Here is a 23,279-nt window from a genome sequence, read left to right on the forward strand (position 1 = left end):
TCAAAGAACCCAGAGCTCATGACTTAAGCCGAGTGGGATGCCTAATTGACTGAGCCACCCAGGCCCCCTGGTTTTTTTTTTTTTTTGTGTGTGTGTTTTGTTTTGTTTTGTTGGGTTGCCTTACATCTTTCTAGCCAATCTGTGTTTGAGCTGCCATTTGGGCACCTTCTGTAGTCTGATAAGTGCTGGACTCTGTAAGAACTTCCTAACTATTCTACAACAGGGGAGGTCAATGCTAGAGACAACCCATTTTAAGCTAGAAAAGGAAACTACTCGTTGTAGTGTCCGAATATTCTTTGGTTACCAATTTTGGTTCTATGAAAATGGACAAAAATTCTCCCAACCTTGTTATAACTGTCAAACAAAACAAATCTGGATTCACTTTGCCATTCATTTAGCAGAACAGAAAGGGAACAGAAGTTTATATATTTTGCCAAGTAACTGTATATAGCATCCTCCAACTCAAAGGCCAGGTTTTGTTTCATTATCTCAAGTGAAATTGAATTCCTCCGAATTTATCATTACTTTCATGTTTGTTGTTAAAAAACTGAAATTTCTAAAGCCCAAAATGTAATTGCAAAGGTTGAGTTTTGCCAATAATACAAGTTCTTATTTGCAATCTGGACTGCAGGGGTCATAAACTCAATGTTCAGGGACAAAACATCGAACAGGAAGTAATGAGGTATGCCTGATGATGGCGGCCAAGTGAAGGAAAGAAGGAGTGGGGGGATTGTGCCACTGGAGAGAGTATGTCCCCTCTAAAGGAGCATAGAGCAGATAATTTCAAGCTCCTATCTGTTGTTAACATGCAGAATGTATGTTGACCCCGAGTAGAATGTAAACCGGGAGTCACCATATCGTAACATTTTTCGAAAGAATATGAAACCTGGATGTTTAAAACCCCTCTCTCTTTTATTGTTGACAATTAAAACAAAAAACCCACACGGTGTAGCATAAAGATAAATAGCATAAACAAGGCTCAGCTGCTAAGCTAAATTATCCCTGATGCCACTTCAGCTTTAAATCCTACCTACCTTCTTTATCAGTACTATTAATGATTGAGAGAAAACTCTTCTTGAAAGATTTCACAAGATCTTAATAAAGTGCTTGTAACATACATATTGTTACTTTGCAAGTAAAAGCAAAGTTTTATATGGACTAACGATCCAAAGAAATACTTCCCAAGCGGCTAAGTATCATGCAAGCTTTCATTTTCCTAAAATCAGGACAGTTTTTCGTTTCAAACCTGGAATTAAAATAATAATTAAAAAATACAGCTAGTTCATTTATAAAGCTATTTGGGGTACATATTGCTGCATTATGAAATATTTTTACAATATGAAAAAAGCCATAAGTCCATAGCAAAAATGAGTATCATGATCCTCATTTTGTATATACACATCACACCTAAAAGATGCTACATTTGCACATGTCTTTATATCACACACAATTATCATAAAAGTATTCTAAGGGTATATATATTGAATCAAAATATTAAAGCATCAAGTTTATAATCATTTATACAGTTATCTAATTCAAAAATTTTCTAAACTGACTGATGTATTGGTTTTTGCTGATCAAGTATATATGTCACCAAGCCAACACTAACATAAAGCTTCGTTTATTTTATCCCAAAACTAAAAAGACAAAAAAACCCACCACCACCACCACCACCACCAACAACAAACTAATGAGATCGCATTTGCATTTATCAACTTGGGATTCCATAAATTTAATTCATTTCTAGAGAATATTGTATTTTAAATCCAATGGCAGTACTTTTACACAGTTTTAGAAACAAATCAAATTACAACCATAACCTTCTTTTAAAAATGCAGAAAACCAGGGGCACCTAGGTGGTTCAGTTGGTTGAGTGGCCCAATTCCACTCTCGTCATGATCTCACGAACCCTGAGTTGGAGCCCTACATCAGGCTTGCTGCTGTCAGTGCAGAACCCACTTTGGACCTCTGTCCCCACTCACTGCCCCTCTCCTGCTTATGCTCTCTTAAAAATAAATAAGACATTAAAAACAATTTTTTTAAATTTTTTTTAACGTTTATTTTCGAGACAGAGAAAGACAGAGCATGAACGGGGGAGGGTCAGAGAGAGGGAGACACAGAATCTGAAGCAGGCTCCAGGCTCCGAGCTGTCAGCACAGAGCCCCACGCGGGACTCGAACTCACGGACCGTGAGATCATGACCTGAGCCGAAGTCGGATGCTTAACCGACTGAGCCACCCAGGCGCCCCTAAAAAGATTTTTTTTAATACAGAAAGTCAGAATTACAACCTATACGTTAAACCTCAGACTTACATACAAACTATCATACAAGTTTCAGAAGCCAATTTGAAGTGTCAAATGCTATTTACAATTTTACAAAGTGTCATGCAGAATTCTGTAAGATGACAATGAACACAAAATGCAATCAAGATCTGGGACAGACTTCAGGTTTTGTTTTGTTTTGTTTTGTTTTACACAGGAAAAGAACAAACAGAAATGTGATTGAGAAAGGAGGTTAAATTGTACTAAAAAGAATGACTTAGAGAAGCATTATTTAAAGCAGGCTAATTATGAGAATACTCAAAGTTATCTAGTCCTGTAAGCTACATTTCTGCAGAGATAGGCTTATTTTGATAGTACCTATGGCCAAATTTTAGTCTACAATGCACTTATTACTCCAAGACAGTAGTCATCTCTATATATTTGGGATAAAATTACCTATACATTCTCATTCTTTGTGGAATTACTTCTTCTTCCCTGGTTTGGGTTTTTTAAAATGTTATTGTTGGTTTTAAAAGCTTTCCATACCAAACTCTGGACAACTAAGAAGACCTTTCTATGACAAATTCAACCTACTCCAATTAAATATTGGTCAGTATCAATGTTGTGCACCTGCGGCCCCGTTTTTTGTTTTTTTCTTTTCTCAATATTCACTAGAAAGTTTTTGCTCATTTAGTTTGCTCCTCATACTTTCTCCTGCCTCTATCCAAAGACATTTTTCCAATTTCTGTAATAGTAAACGAGTAAATTTCAAAAATTATTGTGCCTAACATTTTATGTGAATTAACCTTATCTCATATGTAACTTAAACATCATCTAAAATGGGCTAGAATTTGATATAAAATGCAGAATGCATAGTAATTAACTTGGCTATTAAAATATCTCATGAAAAAATCTAAGACCTTCATGTCTAGTATCTAAGTTTTCAGTGTCCAGGGGCCAACAACTTAAAATAAGTTAGAATACTCGTGTGATGAAATTTATGTGAATCTTGTTGAATAAACATTTTCTTAAATAACTAATATAATTTTAAAAAGCTTTTTCAAATACAATTTCACAGTGAAGTTGTTTATGAGTGAGTGGAATTTGACAGAGAATTGTTGTTCCGTATTAGAGTCCATTTAAGAAAGATGACTAGTTTCAATTAAAATGAAATTATTTTTTTCTGATTCTAAAAATCATATGTATTTTCTGGGAATTTAAAAAATTTACAAATGAGAAAAAAAAATCACCAACACTCTTAATTACTCACACCTGTTCAGTTACAATGGTGATGCACACAGTTCAGATATGCAATATAAACTTGAACTCAAACTGTAATTTTGAAAGTGTTTATAAATATATTTAAATCCATGAGACTTGATAAGGTGGAAAGGGAAAGAGTGTGGACAAAGAAAAGATGGAGCCTAGACAGAACATGGAGGCATACCAATATGCCTTGAATTAAGATTCGAGGAAGAACAGCAAAGGGGAATTTGAAAGAACAGTCAATGAGAAAGGAGGAAAACCAAGCGTATTTCTCACTGAAGGCAATAGGATCCCATATAACACTAGATTAAGAATGAAGGGGTGGTCAACCATGTCAGATGAGGCAGATATACTGAGTTAAATAAGGTCATAGAACTGTCCAGTGGACTTTGCTACCTGGAGGTTAATAACCGTCCATGCTGCTAAGCAGTTTTAGAGGAACCCAAATCAGATTGGACCTATACACCTCATGAGAATCAACTAAAAAAAACTCTTCATTTAATGAGCCAATTAAATGGACTTTTACAAAATATATATCCATACTAGCTACTTAAAGCCATTTTTAAAAGTTATAAATCATACAATTGGAAAGAAAAAAAATTCATTCACAATTACACAAAAATCTAGGCATAATGAAGAAATCTTTCATGCAGAAAATGTTAAATTTTGCTGAGATATAAAAAGTGCAAACAAATAAGGATATACACCAAATCTCAAATTAGAAAAACTAGCTTAAGTTCATTAATTTCTATCCATTCAACAAACTTTACTTCTATGCTTCCAGCACTTGAATTAACACATAAAGGTCAAACCTGGCAGTCTTACCAGACTTCAGTGGGAAAGCACCTGTATTTCACCATTAAACCTAGGTCGGATGTTGACTAGCTTAAGGATGTTGACTAACATTAAAGTATCTTACCTAGGTTTCTTTCCTTTTTTAAACAAGGATAAGGATTTTATCAAAAGCCTTATGTTTCTCCTTTGAACTACTGATGTCCTCTATTAGCATATTTCCTAACATCATAACAACAACCCATTACTTTAAATCTACCTTTTTAGGATGGATTCTTTTAATTGTTGAATTTGGTATGTTAGCATTTTATTTGGGATTTCTGCATTTATACTGATATGTGCATTTAACTTATAAATTTCTTACTGATTTTTTTAAAAATTGGGAGACTATAGAACCAGTTATCGCATTTATGTGGGTTTTTTTTTTCCGCATCATCTTCTACATTTGTTTTTTTTTGTTGTTCTAATTTTCCTTAGTTTTTTTTTTTTTTTTTAACTCTCTGGCAAATGCTGATTTTATTTTAAATTGTTTTTAATGTTTCTTTGTTTTTGAGAGAGACAGAGCATGAGCAGGGGACGGCCAGAGAGAAAGGGAGACACAAAATCCCAAGCAGGTTCCAGGCTCCTGGCTGTCAGCACAGAGCCCGACATGGGGCTCAAACCCACTAACCGTGAGATCCTGATCTGAGCCAAAGCCTGGCGCTTAATCGACTGAACCCCCAGGCGCCCCTATTTTCTTATTTGATATACACATATAGCATTATAAATTTGCCATTAAGTAAATTGGCAAACAGGTCTCAAACCTAAGACTATAAGGAGCAAAAGATTTGAAGCTCTTCCAGAGTTCTGAGATTAGTGAAAATTTCTTTGAACTTCATGTTTTCTCTCTTAAAATATATATGGCTTTTTGCATTCTACTCCATGTGTTTTAATATAAATATAATTTTTCTTGGGGTATTAAAGCAAAGACAGTTGACGACTGCAGAGGGAAGACGGATTATGTTTAGTTAGTGGTTGCTTCCTGCAGCATCTTCATGTATCCAGGAGTAAACGTGTTCAGAATAACTTTATCCCGCTAGCTTTGTATGCACTTTACTACATTGTTGTCTAGTTAGAGTTATATTTTTACATTAATATAATGCTCTCTTGGTCAAAGAAATTAGTTAAGCACAGAAAACGTACAAATATCTAGATTATATAAAAATATCTGACTAAAAAAGGAAAGGAAAGTAAGACAGCTTTCATTTTTAGATTGTGACATAGCTCTGGGAGTGTTTGATTATATATCGAATATTCTGTCCAGGCAAGTTAATAGCAACTCTATAGTTATTTAGGGATACACTTTTATTTCCCAATGATTACATGCTCCTGGTTAAAAACTGTATTAATATCTTTTAGATGTATTGTGGTGTGAATAGAGTTCATGACCTATATAATGCTGACTTTTAAATTTCCCGAGACTTTCTATAATCTAATCAATGGTTTTGTATACAAGTTCTATCACATTTTTAAAAATCTGTTTTTTTTTCTAAGTTACCAAATTTTAAGTCAGCTTTACTAATTATTCCTTATTTTTAGTTACTACAGCTTAAGATTTACATTAACATTTCATATACTGATTACAAGTTGCAACATATAATGACCTTTTAATACTGGAATTTGTTTTTGCCTTGAATTGTTTGAAATTAATACGGCTAACTCTGCCTTATGCTTTATTTTGTCTGATATGACCTTGTGTACTCATTAATATTCATTTTGATTCTCCTTCGTTGATCCCTAGTATCATTTGCTCATCAATTGCAGTACATTTTCATAAACTTATTTTGTAAGTGACGTGGATGTTCCGACATTTTTTTCAATTGTTCTGCATTATCTAGATCTAGGCTGGTCCTAGATTTCTTCTGCTGTGACTTTCCTCTGGAAGTCTGTAACATTGCTGCATTGTTTCCTAATGTTCAGAGCTATGCAGAAGTCTGAGACCTGTTAAGACTTTTTTTCTTGATAAATAATTTTTGTTTTCCCCAACTGCTTTTAGGCCACATCCAACTTGCATAAATCAAGCTACTACCTATTTCCCAAGTACGTCCTGAAGCTTTCCATCTTCACTCACAGCTCCATCCACTCACTGACTGTCCCTCTGTTTTTGGAAAATGCCGTCTGTCAAGAACCAATTTAAATGCCACTTGTGCTAACACACATTTCCAGGATTCATATTAGTCAGAATTAATCTATCCTTTATCTAAATTTATGCCACTGTTATACAACTGCACCACTGACGTCTACGGTGTATTGCTGAAGAATATATACCAGAGTGGTGATGAGTAGGTTCTGGAGTCTGAGCACCAGGTCTCAGATTTCAACCCTGCCATATTCTAGTTGTACGATCGAAGTTATTAGGCTCCCTGTGCCTTCTTAACTCATCTGCAAAATGGGAATAGTTTCTAGCTCATGGAATGTTTGTGATGATTAAACGAGCTAGCATGTAAAATATCGAGTCCACGCTCTAGAATATAGTTAAGTGCTATGTGAAGTCCTGACCTATACATATAGGTATGTATGTATGTATGTTATGTTCTCCATTTGTCATGAGAAATATCATTACAAGAGAATGAAACAGGTGCTACTACAGAGGTAGAAGTATTCAAAGGATGGAAATGAAACATGAATTAAATATAATCAGTTTAGGGAATGCAACGGCATTTCTACTGAATCCAACATATCTTAATTACATAGGATTTTATTTTATTTTTTTATTTTTTTAATTTTTTTTTAATGTTTATTTATTTTTGAGACAGAGAGAGACAGAGCATGAACAGGGGAGGGGCAGAGACAGAGGGAGACACAGAATCTGAAGCAGGCTCCAGGCTCTGAGCTGTCAGCGCAGAGCCCGACGCGGGGCTCGAACTCACGGACTGTGAGATCATGACCTGAGCCGAAGTCGGACGCTTAACCGACTGAGCCACCCAGGCGCCCCTACATAGGATTTTAAAGGCACTTTAGTTTGCACTAGCTCATTTAATCCTTAAACTTTGGAAGATAATTTTGTTTTCGAGAAATAAAGGATGGCAACTCAAATTGCTCAAGGTACAGAGTTAGAAAGTGAAAGCTAAGATTAAGAAAGGTGTCATTGTACTTGGAGCTTGGTAAGGTCGCTTCTCTCTACACATCTGCATTTTTCCATCAGGGGTAAATGGAAATGCAATAGACAGGTTGAACAGACAGGACCCCGGGTAGAGAACAGTATTCCAAGGTTTGGAAACTGCTTAAACAAACAAATGGTGGTGTGTAATTACATGGCTTTCTGGGTAAACTGGAACTAATGTGCTGAAGATGGAACATAGCACACTGCCTTGCAAAGCAAGTTCTTGGCTGAATTGAATGCCATTGTTCAAATGTTATTCCTTTAGTTTAGCAATCATTTGCGGCAAATAATCCCCAGGCTTCTGGCTGAGGAATCTATCAATGTAACTGTGGTCTCCATCTTGAAAGAAAGATAACAAGAGAGGGAGGGTGAGAGGGAGGAAAGGAGGAGGGAAGGAAGAAAGGAAAGAAGGAAGGAAGGAAGGAAGGAAGGAAGGAAGGAAGGAAGGAAGAAGGAAGGAAGGGAGGAAAGGAGGAGGGAGGGAGGGTGGGAACAGAGATTTTCATATGACTACAGTACATAATGGGGTTTTTTAAATATTCATAACAGGAGGTTATATAAAATAAAAAGCAGCATGACTATACAAAGGTAATTCTTTTTTCCTCACTAAAATGTTTCAAATGAATCTTAATTCTCAACAAGGTTAACAATTTTATCAACTGACAACTGATTTTGAAACATAATCTTTGGGATGGAGCAAATTACATAAACAGAAATATATTAACATTACTTCTTAGTGCTAAGAACCTAAATTCCACATATTTCATCAGCTATATTATTATCCATCTGTGAAATTGTGGAAAATTCACTTAACTCCCCTGGGCCTCAGTTTCCTACCTTGCAAAATACTGTTCAGTTTGAGTAGGACTCTGAAACTATCATGTTATTAATGAAAAAAATAAAAACAAAAAAGAAAACTATAACACATCTACATACTCAAGCTTTTGAGTTACTGCCCTTAAAATACTTTCAAAATAACATGTAATTAATACCACATATTGAAGACAGCTCAGTCTCATCAGTTAGTCATATATGAATAAAATCACCTTAAAATCAACATACTATATTTCAAATGAAATCTTTCAGTGTGTACTCTGAGCAGAATGAGAGGTCTAATCACAGGTTAACATATGAAATATTTGTCTCAAAATAATGCACTTGACAGTTACAGGTCTCGTCATTAAAATTCTTTTTATTTTTCCTCCAGTGAAATTTAAGTATTCCCAAAGTCCTGAATCAATGATTTCTTCTTAGTTTTCCAACAGCTGTGATTTATCTTCTTTTGGTCTGTTCAGTAGAAAGTGAACTATCTGAAGTAGGACATCATCATTAAAACCTTTCACATTATTATCTTCGATGGTTTCATAAAGAGGCTTACTTTGTGTTCCCCAACATATATTTTTACGAGGGTTATTTTGATCAGCTTGTGTGGTCAGTGCCAAAGTATTTAACTGGTAGCAGAAAAAGGAAAAGTATTTTCCATCTGTGATCACTCCCTGAGAGACAAAAGGTCGAGTAACATCTGCTTCACTCCAGAATCCTATAGAAAAAAGTTACACTGAAATTTACACATAGAATATATTTTACCAAAACAAAATATACACATTAGAGGGATCAAAAATACCACCTGAAACCTAGATATTTTATCTACCAAATTCCTGAAGATCTTGAAGTCTTCCTCATCTTCTCCATTCTAATCCTATATTCTATTTCTGCATCAAAAATTATTCCCTCCCTTCTAACATCTCCAAACTCAGGACACATTCTCAACAACTTGGGCCTTCAACAGCTTTCAACCTTAACTCACTTCACCTAAAATAAGCAGCAAGCTCGATCTATGCCGATGTCCCCTGTATCTGGTACTAACCACGTGCATCATTACTGACTTCAAATACGTTCCCATGTTCCTAGCACCAGCAGCACCTGCCATCCAGTAACCATTACGGCCCTTTACTTCAACCAAACCTAAAAAACATACCTTCAGACATTCTAAGGACTTCAATCATGTCCTTAGACAAATTCTATATCTTCCCTTACATATTTCAAATTTTGTTTTATGAGGTGCCGTCATTTTGTCTTGTGTATCTTGTGTCACAAGGTTCCAGGAGGCCTTTGAAGCCTTTACTACTCAAATTTGCTGGCTGCTTCTTGTTCTAGACTGACTGGTTTTAGTACTTAGTGCCAGGGCCAAGCAGTAGTATTATTTCTTCATACATAGCTTCTATCAGCCTTAATGAAGATAGCCAATGAATAATATTGTTAGTTTTGTAATTAATTACAGGAAAAAAGAAGCACTTTATCTTTAATGCATAAACAGTGCCACTCTAATCTATCTTTGAGAAAGATTCCTCTGTTTCTGCTTCTGTCCAATCCTATTCTCATTCTCTCCATTTAAGTCAACAATTGTGAGTAAAAAATTACAATAAATTATACATATTTACATATCTAGATAGATAGATAGATAGATAGATAGATATAGAAAAAAGTGAGCTTGGAAATAATTAAATCAGTATTAAAATTCCTCCTGGGAACTCATATAGGATTAATCTGGTTGGTTACATATTACAGTTTATCACTTCGGGTTTTGTAATAAAGCCCATGCTTCACATTGGGCTCTCAAAGTCCTAAGTGATATGGTTGCTGGCTTCCTCTATCTCTTCTTCCATCATCCTCCCCCTCCCTTTCTTCATTGTTCTTTAAATACTTCAACTCTGTTCCTACCTCAGAGACTTTTAGTTGTATACCTTTTGCCTGAAAGTGTCTTTCCCCCAAGTTTATGCTTAGGTAGCTCCTCAACAGTCAGGTCTTTGTTCAAATGTCATTTTTTGGAGACCTCTCCTGAATTACTCCATTTAAATAGATTCTGTTCCATATCTCATCTGCACCCCATAAATCATTCTATCCCTTATGTAGTACTTTTCCTCCATAGTATTACCACTAGCTAAAAGTATTACAGGTTTATTATCCTTTACTCTTCTCACTATAGGCTCCTGGACAGCAAGATCTGCCCACCTCATTCAACACTGTTATCTCCAAGGCCAACGGTGCTTGGTTCATAAAAACCATGCATTCACTATTTACTGAATGAATAAACAACCTCTTAATCCACCACATCCTGGATATAGCCCTCAAAGATATTACATAGGAGAGTCGTAATTTAATCTGAAATTTAATCCACCAAAGCACTTTCCTTTTCCGGCTTCAGAAAGCTGCTATCATCTACAAAGTTGACCTGGTTGGTTATAGTTATTCACATGCTTGAGAACATCAGAATAAAATTCATTCATACAAAACTGGTCAAAGTGAAAGATCAAAATAACTATCTAAATGCCACTTGCCAACTGCAAATGTTAAATATTTAATTATGGATTTTAAAACAACTGTATTTTGTTGAAACTGCAAAACCGCAACCAAAGTTCTCAACGTGATAAGATTCAACCTACATCTTAACCCAAAGAAAACAATTTAAACCGGTAAATTCTTAAAATGTCACAGAAATCTTCCAAGAACGGCAATGGCATAAAATTAGTTTTACCTTGATACATAGCTTGTGCTCCAGTCCAAGCAAAAAGGCTTGCAATAGCATTGGCTCTAAAAACAACTTCTATCTGATCAGCACAGTTTTGTTTCAAAAGCCTTTCCCTTTTTAATTTGTCAGGTAACAGATGAAACTGGGTATGACCATAACAGTATGGATCTGCTGTCTTTGAGCCTGAAGAGCAAAATAAAAACATTTCATTATTTTTTTAAATTTTTTTAAAAATGTTTATTTATTTTTGAAGAAGGGAGAGAGCATGAGAGGGGGAAGAGCAGAGAGGGAGACACAGAATCAGAAGCAGGCTCCAGGCTCCGAGCTGTCAACGCAGAGCCCGACGCGGGGCTTGAACTCACGAACTGCGAGATCATGACCTGAGCTGAAGTCAGATGTTTAACCGACTGAGCCACCCAGGCGCCCCAAAATAAAAACATTTCAGATGAAATGTACATGTGAACATCTGCAACATGTCTTTAGTCTTTGCTTCAAACCCACCCTTCTCCTCTACACATCATGTGATCACTATTCAAAATACACAATTGGGAACATTTATTATTTATTTCATGGATTATAATAAAGTTAAACTTCACGTGAAAGTACAATCTGCTAGCTATCATCAAGCCCACTATGACACAGGGTAAGTCAAGAGAATGTATGTAAAATTTATTTAAAAGTTTCCTTTATCATTTTAATGTAATAACTACATACTTTGTTCTTATTTTTAAAAAATGACTTTTATACTATATTTCCAAATAGGGAAAAGAATAGCCAATATTTCATAAAATGCTGATATTCTTGAGTTTAATAGTAGTCTTTTCAACCAACAGTTCCCATAATTCACTCTAAGACCATAATGACCCAGAGGGAGCAGGTCTGGAAGACTAGTATAAAGCTGGTTTCTTAAAACCATCAAATCGACTAGGAATTAATAGACAAAAAGACAGCAAAAGTACAAGCTGCACAAGGACAGGTATCAGGACTTATTAACTTTTATATTCTTACTGGTTATCACAGTGTGTGGTACTAACAGAAGGCTTTTATAAAAAAAAAAAAAAGAAAAAAAACAATTACTGTCTCAAGTCTGATTCTATACCGGTTTACTTTCGAAAAACTACAAATTACTTTTTTTACACAATAAATCAACAAAGCCTAATACATGTAGCTATTTTTTAAAGTACTGCTAATTAAGTAGAAACAAGTAAAATTTTAAATGGTGAGCTGAAAGAATATTTTCTTCTCAATTTTCATGCATATTGCAACAACCTGAGATTACGGATTATACTGCTTGTAAACTATCTGAAACCTCTTGGTCGCCAAGAATTATGTAAATTTGCATGGGATCCTTTGGACACACTGATGGCACAATATTTCCAAAGGGAAACTTATCAGGGCGCCTGGGTGGCTCAGTCGGCTGTGTCTGGCTTTGGCTCAGGTCACGATCTCACAGCTGGTGAGTTCAAGCCCTGTGTCAGGCTCTGTGCTGACAGCTCAGAGCCTGAAGCCTGCTTCAGATTTTGTGTTTCCCTCTCTCTCTGCCCCAACCCACTCTCATTCCGTCTCTGTCTCTCTCAAAAATAAATAAACATTAAAAAAAGAAAAATTAAAAAAAAAGGGGGGAAACTTACCAATAAATATGGTATTTTCATATTGTCGTTTGAATAATGGAAGTTTGTCTGGCTTACAATTCATCACAGGGATTTCGACAGGTACAGAATAATCCAGCGGCACAAACTTAAAGGAAAGTCATAAGTGAATTCACAGAAACACTAGTATGTACACATTTTACTCACATTCCTAATAGATTTAAAACTCTTAAAATGAGATTTTTTTTTTTTTTTTTTACAAAATGATTTGGTAACACCACCAAGTGGGCCAAATCCAGCCAGCCACCTACTTGACAAAGTTTTACTGCAACATAGTCACACACATTCATTAACATATGGTCCATAGCTGCTTTTACAGTATAAGAACTAAGATGAATAGTTGCAACACAGACTTATGGCCCCCAAAGCCTAAAATATTTACTGTCTGGACCTTTACCAAAAAAATGTGCCAACTTCTGATACAGACGCAAAGAAAACATTCAAAATATACTTATTTTCTCCAAAAGAGCTGTAATATATAAAATGACCAGGTTATAATTATAAAAATGCCTTGATTGATGATCAGGCAGTGTAATCTATTATAAATTACAATCATAAACTATTTTCAATTGTTTCTGTTTTTATAGTAAGAAAAAGTATGGTCTTGAAAACTGATGCCTTAATCTTATGATTATTTGACCTTTAAGGACTAGACATTCCATAACAGGTTACAAAGCTAAAAAAGAATTTCAGATGAGATGTACTTGCAAAAAACTCAAAAGGGACCCATCCAAAACTTTTTATCCTACTAAGCCCATTACCTAGGCTGCCTACAACATTTCCTCACCAGATGTCAGTAGATATATAATGCAACAAATCCTTACCTCTGGGAGTTGTTTGGACATTCGAATCTGGTTGTGTGGTTTATCATTTATTTGGTATCGCAGAGCATCAACTCGACCTTTCCGATGACCACTAGGAATAATTTCTTCACCACGCAACCAGTAAAAGTGAACTGGGCGTTTACAATCTATCAAGAGATATTCAAAATTTTCTTATCTTGTCATTTAGATAAATTTGGTTATTATTAAAATACCAGCAATACAGAACTCAAGAATAATTGTGTAAATGAAAAATATATCAAAAATTACTCTGATGTAAGATAGAGTCTGGCTTATAGGATGATTTAACTTCAATGATCAGGACTTATGCTCAAACACTTATTGTCTACTTGTGCGATGCATCACACACTAAACACTGTAATGAAAGAGGTTTCTTAGTTAAGAATAAACAACGAAAGTAAGACCAACAGGAATACCACTCATGAAAAAAAGTAAGTTTTTTTAGTAGTCAGAGCTGTCTTAAGAATTACTAATTCAAGGGTCGCCTGGGTGGCTCAGTCGGTTAAGCATCCGATTTCGCTTCAGGTCATGATTTCACAGCTCAGCTCATGGTTCCAGCCCCATATCGGGCTCTTTGCTGACAGCTCAGAGCCTGGAGCTGGCTTGGGATTCTGTGTCGCCCTCTCTCTAGGCTCTTCCCCCACTCACACTCTGCCTCTCTCTCAAAAATAAGTAAATGTTAAAAAAAAAAAAATTACATAAAAATTAAATTTAAAAAATTACTAATTCCATCTTCACAGTAACTCTCAAAGGTATGTATGGTTGTCATCACCTCCATTTTATAGAAGAGGAATTTGGGTCTTGACAAAGTCAAGCAAGTTTCCCTAGGCCAACAATCAGGAGTCAAAATCGGTGAGGCTTCGCTCAAGACCACTTCTTTCCCAACTGCGAGCGAAGTAAAGTAGCACGCACGCTACAAAACTCAGCTGAACACACATCTACAGTTACAATAATAACATTAATCCAACAGGTATTTATTAAGACACCTACTAGGCGGTAGATATAAAATAAAGAGGACATCAGAAACACTGACTTTTAAAACTATCCATTAATTATTTTTCAAGTCTGCACTAAGCAGTTCATAAAAGTTGCTGACTGTTTCCTGGGAGCCCAAAATGGCTAGGTTTGAATCCTGAACTCCAATCTACCAGCTAGAGGCTCTCGACGAGGTTCATTTTACCTTTTTGTACCTCAGGCTGTTTTTGCCCCATTTATAAAACAATGCTACCTGCCATAAACGGTTATTGTGAGGATTAAATTGGTTGGCACATATAAAATTTAGAACCGGGCCTAGTACACAGTAAGTACTTAGTAAATGTCAGGTGTTTTAATCCCTATCACCCTATCACCTTTAATGTTCACAATTCTATGAGGAGGTGAATTGACATAAAGTCACAGGACGTTTTGGTGGAAGAGCCAAAAGCCAACTCCAGGTCTGTCCCCCCTCTAAGAGCCCCTTTTCCTAACCAACACTGCTCTTCCGTTTGGCTGGATCTTCACAAAGCAGAGCCAAGGACTGGAGGCGTGCAAGGTTGTGCAGCTAGTAGGTGGCAGCACCGGCCCAAGAACCCACCCAGTCTCCAGACTGCTAGTTCAGTACTATTAAACCTGGTGGCGCCCAGCAAGGCGCGAAAGGACTAGGAAAAAAAAAAAAAATGACAACGCAGAGAGAAAGACATGAACAGCCCCCACCACCCTCGCCCGACGTGGCGGCCCCAAGGCTCACCGAGGGCGGCGGTGGCCAGAGCAGGGTTGTGTGCGCTGAGCAGGCCCACGAGGGCCGCCACCAGCTGATCCAGGAAGGGCGAGGCGATGGCCTCGCGGTCCTGGTAGAGGGGCGCGCGCCGCTTGCGCCGTAGGTAGAAGTGCTCCTGCAGGAGGCAGTCACACGCGGCGGCGCGCAGGGCCTCCAGGTCCAGGGTGGGCGATGGCTCGGCGGGCTCGGCGGGCGGCGGCGGGAGTCCCGACAGGAACACTGTCTTGGTGAAGCCCTGATACCAGCGGTCAGCGTTCAGGGCGAAGGTCTGCGGATAAACCACGTACTTCATGAACTGCATCTTGGTGAGGATTCGCAGCTTCTCGTCCACCGACTCGGCCGCGTGCACCGTCGCCTGCCACCGCTCCACTCGCCGCTGCCGTGCCGCCTTGCTTTTGGCAGTCAGAGAGGCCACAATCGGCGGGTAGCGAGCGACGGGGGTTGCCGCGACAACTGCGCCGGTCACTTCTGGAGCCGCGACAGCGGCCTCGGCCGCAGTGTGCAATGACAGCCGCGACCCGCGGAGGGCTAGCCTGCAACACCTGGCCGCCGCCATCTTTGCTCGGGGTTTGCGACCCAGAGGTTAATTTCAGCAAATGTCCCTGCCCTCTTTGCCGTAAGGACCAATGGAAAGCGGGATTTGAGAAGGAGGCCGATTCTCAGAGGGCCTGAGGTACGTTGCGTCATTCATTTCTTAGCCAATCATATCACTCCTCCAACTTAGTTTCCAGTGTCCAGCAGTGTTTGTAGACCGAAGGCAGAACTTGTGTGCCAGTAGGTTTTCCACCGGCCTGGCTGGGAAGAGCGAGACTTTTAAGAAGGAATTGCCGCCACCTAGGTTGCTCTTCCCACCACGGCACAAACCTCCTGCAGGAAACCATTTAGGAACGTTCTGCACCGTAACCTCTAGCCCTTGGTTACATTTACTAGTCTGCATTGTGTGTGGCACATCCACCTCTGTGCTGTTTTAGTTCTTAGGGTTGAAATTTGTTAAAAATATTGTTCTAAAATGTTTTATTGATAATACGTTATTTTTTAAACGATGCAAGCAGCACTTATAAATGACTATTACTAACCTTTGAGAAAATAATTCCATGTCTCTGTATACTAATTGATATGTAGATAATTGGCTTGTTTTAATTCCCCTGATTTTTCAAAACGGGGAATATACTTTTACTTGGCTTTAACTGGAAAAAAAAAAGGAAGGAAATAATAAAAAAAAAACCACTAAGGAGTTATGTTCAAATTTTGCTTTGTGTTAAAACTCATTATTTCAACATGAGTTGATTCCTACTAATCTGTGAGCTCCTTGAAGAAAGGAACTTTTATTTTTTTAATCCTCAGCAATCAATACCTGTGCGTCGTAGGTCATCACTAAATACCAGCTGAAAATGTCACCTAAATCACTAAAAAGTTTACCTTATTTCAGGCAATCTAGTTTATGGACTCACTCTCCATTACAACTAGGAACTGGAATCATGTTTGTTTGCATTTATTGCAATAATTCTTGAGGGTACTGAAAACCAAACATTTTGTTGCTAAAAGGAAGTTGTGACTTATGTATACCTTTGCATAAGAAGTGATGGTACAACTTAACTATGAAGTTGCAGGTCTATTAAAATGACATTTAGAAACATATACTTTAAATTCATTACAATAATATCTTCTGTGAGAAGTTGCTAGCAGAATTCTCAAATATCTTGACATTAATATACCAAAAGGAGGACATAAGAGAGTTAAGATCTTTAAACTTTTTTCAGTATTTAAAAGGTAAAAGCAACATGTTCAGTATTACCCAAAGTGACCCTTCTTTGTGTGAAGAAATCATAAATATATTTTTAGAGAATATATCATAGAAATCCTAGCTCAACAGTTGTAGGTAGTTTCGTACTATTCCAACATAGATTTTAGGATTAGAAAACAGAACTAGAGACCAATTAACACTGTAAGAACAGTATTTTCAGAAATTGCTTTTGTACTTTTTTGGTTTGTGAATCAAAATAATTTTAATTATCCCATATTTGCTGATTGTCAACATTATGAACCAAGGAGGGAGGCTCTGGGAAAGGAAAGAGCATGCTTACTGAAGGCTGGGGCAGGACCACATAAGTATAAACAAAAGAGCATACTAGTGAGAAAGAATCCAGTCAGGACCATTTGGAAAGAAGTAGGCTTTCTTTCCAGTATGATCCAAAGTTCTTATATTACACACAAAGAAAGAGATATAAAGGGCAAGTCATACAGCATGGTAGGGGCAGTATCGGGACTAAAATCCAGGTTATCTGCCTGTCTGTCAGTTGTATTTAGTGAATAATTATTTAATGCATTTTATGTGGTAGGCAGTGTACAAAGTGCTTGGGATACTCAGTGAACCAAACAGACAAAAGCTTGTACTCTAACAGAAGGAAACACACAATACAATATAAAAAATGAGTAAATGATATGATTTGTTAAAAGGAAGTAAACGTTATGGAAAAAAAACAGAGCAGGGGAAGGAAGGCTCATCAATGCAGTCTGCAGGGAGAGGGTTTGCAATTTAAAGTATGTAGTCAAGAGTAATGCTCATGGAAAAGAAAACACTGGAGTGAAAGCCTGAAGGAAGTGAAGGAGTGATTCATGCTAATATCTAGGGAAAGAGGATTCCAGCAGGACGCTGAGATAGAAACATACCTGGTGGGTTCAAGAACCAGGAAGGCGGCCAGTGAGACTGAAGGAAATGACACATGTGGAGAGTAGAAGGAAATGGTATTAGAAATGGAACCAGAATTTATAGGTTCCCAGAGGCAATTGCTAGGATTATTAAGACTCTTCATAGTCGGGGAGGAGTGGGAAGCCATTGGAAATTTCTACTCAGAGGGAGGTCCTCGTGTGTCTTAGGTTTTAAAAGAATTACTCCATGTATTAGGTAGCTTGTGTGATTTAACAACAAAAATGTATTTTCTCCTAGTTCTAAAGGCTGCAAGTCTGAGATCAGGGTAACAGTATGATTGGGCTCTGGTGAGAGCTCTCTTCTGGCCTGAGGACAGCTGCTTTGCAGTGTCCTCACATGGCAGAGAGAGACTAAGTTTGCTGGTGTCCTTTATCATAAGGAGAGAAGCCTGTCAGATTAGTGTCCTAATTGTATGACCTCGTTTAACCTTAATTACTTCCCTAAAGGCTCTACCTCCAAATACAGTCACATTGGGGGTTACAGCCTAAACATATGAATTTTAGAAGGCCACAACTCAGTCTAGAACACTATGGCTGATTGGGAAATAAAGATTGTGGAGGGTCAAATTTGGAAGCAGTGAAACCGTTAGAAGACAATTTGGCATATTTTTGGTTCTGGCTAGAAGCAACAATAGCAGTAAAGAAGGTGAGTGGTTACGGATTCTGAACCGAATGTAGGTATGAGAAAGTCGCCCAGTCAGATAAGAGAAGGTCTATGGACAAGAGATGCATTTTTCCTTTAGTCTCTCATATTTTTCTGGGGTGGATGTTGGAGAGTGAGTTGATTTGGGGAAGGAAATAGGAGAATTTGTGAAACATGAATTTATTTATATGTGTTTATATAATTGAGACTCTTCTGGGGCGCTTGGGTGGCTCAGTCATTTGGGCGTCCAATTTCATCTCAGGTCATGATCTCGTGGTTTGTGGGTTCGGTCCCCATGTCAGACTCTGTGCTGACAGCTCAGAGCCTGGAGCCTGCTTCAGATTCTATGTCTTCCTCTCTCTCTCTGCCCTCCCCCACTTGCACTCTGTCTCTCTCTCTCTCTCAAAAATAAATAAACACTAACAAAATTTAATTGACATTCTCCTGGAAGAAAATGGATATTAATATCTTCCGTAGTAAGGTTGCCACTGGTCTTCAATTTAAATATTGTAGTCAAAAGCTATGACATTCACCAAGGATTTTTGAGCCCTCTCTACTTGATTCATTCAATAAATGTTTATCAAGTGACTTATTATATGCCAGCATATATGTGTTCTAGGTACACAGGTTATGGCAGTGAAATAATGGCTTTCATGGAGCTCACATGCTAGTAGATAAAATCATCTAACCAAAGAATCAAATATACGTGTCTATGTTAGATGGTGATAGGAGGTAATAGGAAAAATACAGCAGGGAAGGAGACCAAATAGTATAGGGTTGAGCGGAGTGATTTCAATAGACAGGGCAGAGAAGCTCCTCTTCCCTGCCCCCCCCCCGCCCCCGGAAGGACAGAGCCACGTGGACATCCAGAGGACAAATCTGAGAAAGGACAAAAGCCGCAGTATACCTAGAAAGTGGGAAGAATAGCGTGGAGGCCAGTGGGCTAACATGGAATGGGATGTTGCCATTTTGTCAGTGACAGCCAGTATCTTACTCAGAAACAGGTTCTGATGAGTTGGGTGATATTTATAATCACAGGTTCTCCCCCCTGTCGTGGTTGGGCATCAGAACAGTTCTGCTGATGTTTGGGTGAGACAAAAGCTGCCTAGTTGATTGTAATCCTTAGCCGAGCTTCTTAGGTCTGCAACTGAGGATGTGGGAAGGAAATGGCAACAGGATGTTTTCTATGTGCAGATATGGATGGGAGTGACAGCTGGTACTTTTGAGCTGTTTCCTTCACATATATTTCTTACCTGGTTGCATATATAACACATTTACATAAAACTGAAAATATAAAGTATTACTAGGGGAGGGTGTGTGTGTGTGTGTGTGTGTGTGTGTGTGTATGTGTGTGTGCGTGCGGGTGTGAAGTATTTTTGATGGTTGGTTTAGAATCCACAGGAAGGAAGCTAATCTTATGCCAGGTACCATATTAGATATTTCATATGTGTCATCTCCCGTAATCTCACAGTCGTGCTCCAAAGGGAATATTATTTTTCTTCTGGTTTATTTGCAAAATCATGGAACTCTTGCTCAGAACAAAGAATAGCTAAAACAATTTTGAAAAAGAAGAATAAAGTGGGAGGATCAGGCTACTTGGCTTTAAGGCTCTCAAGATCATCATCAATGGAAGAAAGATAGCCTTTTCAGCAAATGGTGTTGAACTAGACATCAACAGGTCAAAACCAAAACAAAGTAAGAAAAAGAAAACAACATTTGACCTCTTACATCTCTTGGAAAAATTAAAGTGGATCAAAACTTAAACATAAAATTATTAGAAAAAAATAACTTGCAAAGTACCCTCTTAAGAACTTGAAAAGTATAAGTTTGTATTTATCATTCTTGGTGGTGGTGCTGGTGGCATTGGGGGTAGTTAAGCAGTACACATGTAAATAGGGGTGTAACTCTTGTTTTGACAAAGTATATATGTTGGCCATTTTCATAATTGAAAATTTCAACTACAAAAATAACTACACGTGAGAACACGTCTGTGATTTTCACTCCTCAAGATAAGTTTGATTAACAAGTAGACAGCATTTCAGACTTACAAGAAACTGCTAATTCAGGATTCTCCAACTTCTTGGTTAGCTTCTTTTATTGGTATTCTCTTGATCAGAACTTGCTACTTTTCAGCATGTTTACATAATTTATAATCAATGTTTTACAAAGGCAAATCAGAGCCACTGGAGGGGTTTAGTGTCCCCCTTAAAATTAATTTTTCTTAAATGATACATGGCCAAGCTAACCAATGCAGAGTCCAAAGAATGTGCAGTAAAATTCTCTGTTCCTTCCTCATTCCCAGTCCCTCCTTTTCCTTCTCCAGAGGCAATTACTGTCAACAGCCTCCTGTACATTCTTCTAAAGAATGACATTCCTGCATAAGAATATCTATGTACATATACACATACTCAGAAGTCGTGTGAGATGCTGTTTATTCTTGTTACTGACTGCCTATTCAAGCCTGCTCTGAAAAGCTATTTCTTTCCTGCATCTTGGAAAAAATTTAGGGCAAGTTCTATTATTTTTCTAATTGATCTTAGATAAGTCCTCCAGTTGCTTCTAGGCACAAAAATATCTTAGTCCTATAATTACATGCTCAGTTCAGTGCAATAAGAAACAGAAAAAAAAAATGCTGTCAACTTTATTTAAAGTTCTGTCTTCTCTCCGCCCTTTTCCCAGTCGGCCTAGGCTGTCTGCTTGCTGTAGGAGGAGGGCAGGCTTGCCACAGGCTTCCTCTGTTTCCCTACAGCAGCTTCTCACCCAACTCACTAGGCTGCCAAGTTGTGAATCAGGCACCAGTCCACTATCCTCCCAAACTCTAGAAGACCAGTACTAAGCTCCTCCAAAGGGTCCCATTAGAAGGTCATTTTCTAGCTAAGTTGAAGATAAGGGCATCACCTTTTCTGCCCTCTCAATGACGATGTTGGGGAGACAGATTCTCGGTGTACCCTCTCAGTCTCTCCTGTCTTTTGGGATGGGGGAAGGGGTTAAAAACACAAAATTATGTTCTATAAACTTCTTTGCAATTCCTGCATGGGTAGACTGGCAATTTACCTAAAGTGGAACTAGCTGGTACCTCATGTTTTGGGGCTTTACCTGAAAATAAGACAGCAATAATTATATATACACATATATAGATATATAATATTATTATATATACATATATGCATATATGCCATATTATATATTATCGTGTATACATGTGTGTATTTTATATATACATATCTATTATATATGCTACAGTGTATATATTAAAGTATATATTATATGTATAATGTTATGTATGTGTACATATAGAGAGAAATTGAGAGAGAGATGGGGTGAGGGAGAGAGAGAGAGAGACAGAGAGATACCCTCTTTTTTTTCATATGAAATGTATTGTCAAATTGGTTTCCATACAACACCCAGTGCTCATCCCAACAGATGCTACCTTCAGTTTATTCTCAGCTATGCCCTCTTTTTTGAAAGCATTTTTCATATATAATTAAGGACTCAAATATTCTCATTATAAGTTTTGAGTTTTATTACATTCTAATACAAGCATTGGTCACCCACTGGAATGTATGGTCATTTTATAAGAATAAAAACATTTCTTTAATCAAATCACCCATTTCCTCATCTTTTGCCTTACTAAGAAAGTCCCTGGGGAAAGCAATCTTTCCAGAACATAAAGGCAAGCTTCACAAGGAGAGGCTCTTTGCCCCCCCACCCCAACTCTTTTTTTTTTTTCCTCTTCCTGAAATGAAGACGCAGGAAGACATAAACCATCAGGACAAAAGCCCCATCCTAAGAGTGGATAAGAAGCAGAAAAATAGGTGCTCCTGGGACATTTATATCATCTTTAAGTCATACACTAGTCCAGACGCATGCCTCCAGCCTTTTTGTTATGTGAGGGGGAGAAAATGAACAATAAACACAGGTTTATTGCTATGCTATAGATATGTTTATCTGCAATCTGTTTTCTTTTACTCTTGGCTTCAGAGCAGCAGACCTGATCACTGCCTCCCACAAAGCTTATAAAACTATAAATATTTTATATTGATGCTTATATAGAGAGAAAACATATGAATTTTTCTGTTTGAGGAGGATTTATTTTAAATAAAAAGAGAATTAATCTCATACATACCACGAACAGTCCTCTAGGGCAATAGATAAAAGTATAACTCACTTTTTTCCGTAGCTGCATTATAGTCATGCTATGCATTTACCATAATTTATTTAGGCAATCTCTTGGAAGAACATTCAGGTTAATTCAATTTTTTAAATTTCTTTCTTTCCTTTTTTACATTATAAGCAGTAAGGTAATAAATATTTTTAAGTACTGATGCTTTTATTTTTGTGGGCTAGACTCTGAAGAGTGGAGTTTCTGGGACACAAATAATATGCATTTTTTAAAAAAAAATTTTAAGTTTATTTATTTTTGACAGAGAGAGAGAGAGAGAGAGAGAGAGACAGAGCATGAGCGGGGGAGGGGCAGAGAGAGAGGGAGACACATAATCGGAAGCAGGCTCCAGGCTCTGAGCTGTCAGCACAGAGCCCGACGCGGGGCTTGAACTCACAGACCACGAGATCATGTCCTGAGCTGAAGTCGGACGCTCAAGCGACTGAGCCACCCAGGCGCCCCGCATTTTTATATTTAGACATATTACCTACCATTATGTTCCCATCCTGGTCATAAATGCACATCTT

At 37.7% G+C, this 23,279-nt stretch overlaps 1 protein-coding gene across 1 annotated transcript; it reads right to left on the minus strand.

Annotated features, from left to right (window-relative positions):
• Positions 1 to 8,609: 8,609 nt before the first annotated feature.
• Positions 8,610 to 16,159, minus strand: MRPS30 (mitochondrial ribosomal protein S30). The gene is made up of 5 exons (XM_049648098.1): positions 15,209 to 16,159; positions 13,465 to 13,610; positions 12,623 to 12,728; positions 10,998 to 11,174; positions 8,610 to 9,002 (listed from the first exon to the last, which is right to left on the minus strand). The coding sequence occupies exons 1-5, from the start codon at positions 15,792 to 15,794 to the stop codon at positions 8,713 to 8,715; spliced, it is 1,305 nt and encodes a 434-aa protein (XP_049504055.1). The 5' UTR covers positions 15,795 to 16,159; the 3' UTR covers positions 8,610 to 8,712.
• Positions 16,160 to 23,279: the final 7,120 nt, after the last annotated feature.

This window comes from Panthera uncia (genome assembly GCF_023721935.1).
Source record: "Panthera uncia isolate 11264 chromosome A1 unlocalized genomic scaffold, Puncia_PCG_1.0 HiC_scaffold_17, whole genome shotgun sequence".
Classification (NCBI taxonomy): Eukaryota; Metazoa; Chordata; class Mammalia; order Carnivora; family Felidae; genus Panthera; species Panthera uncia.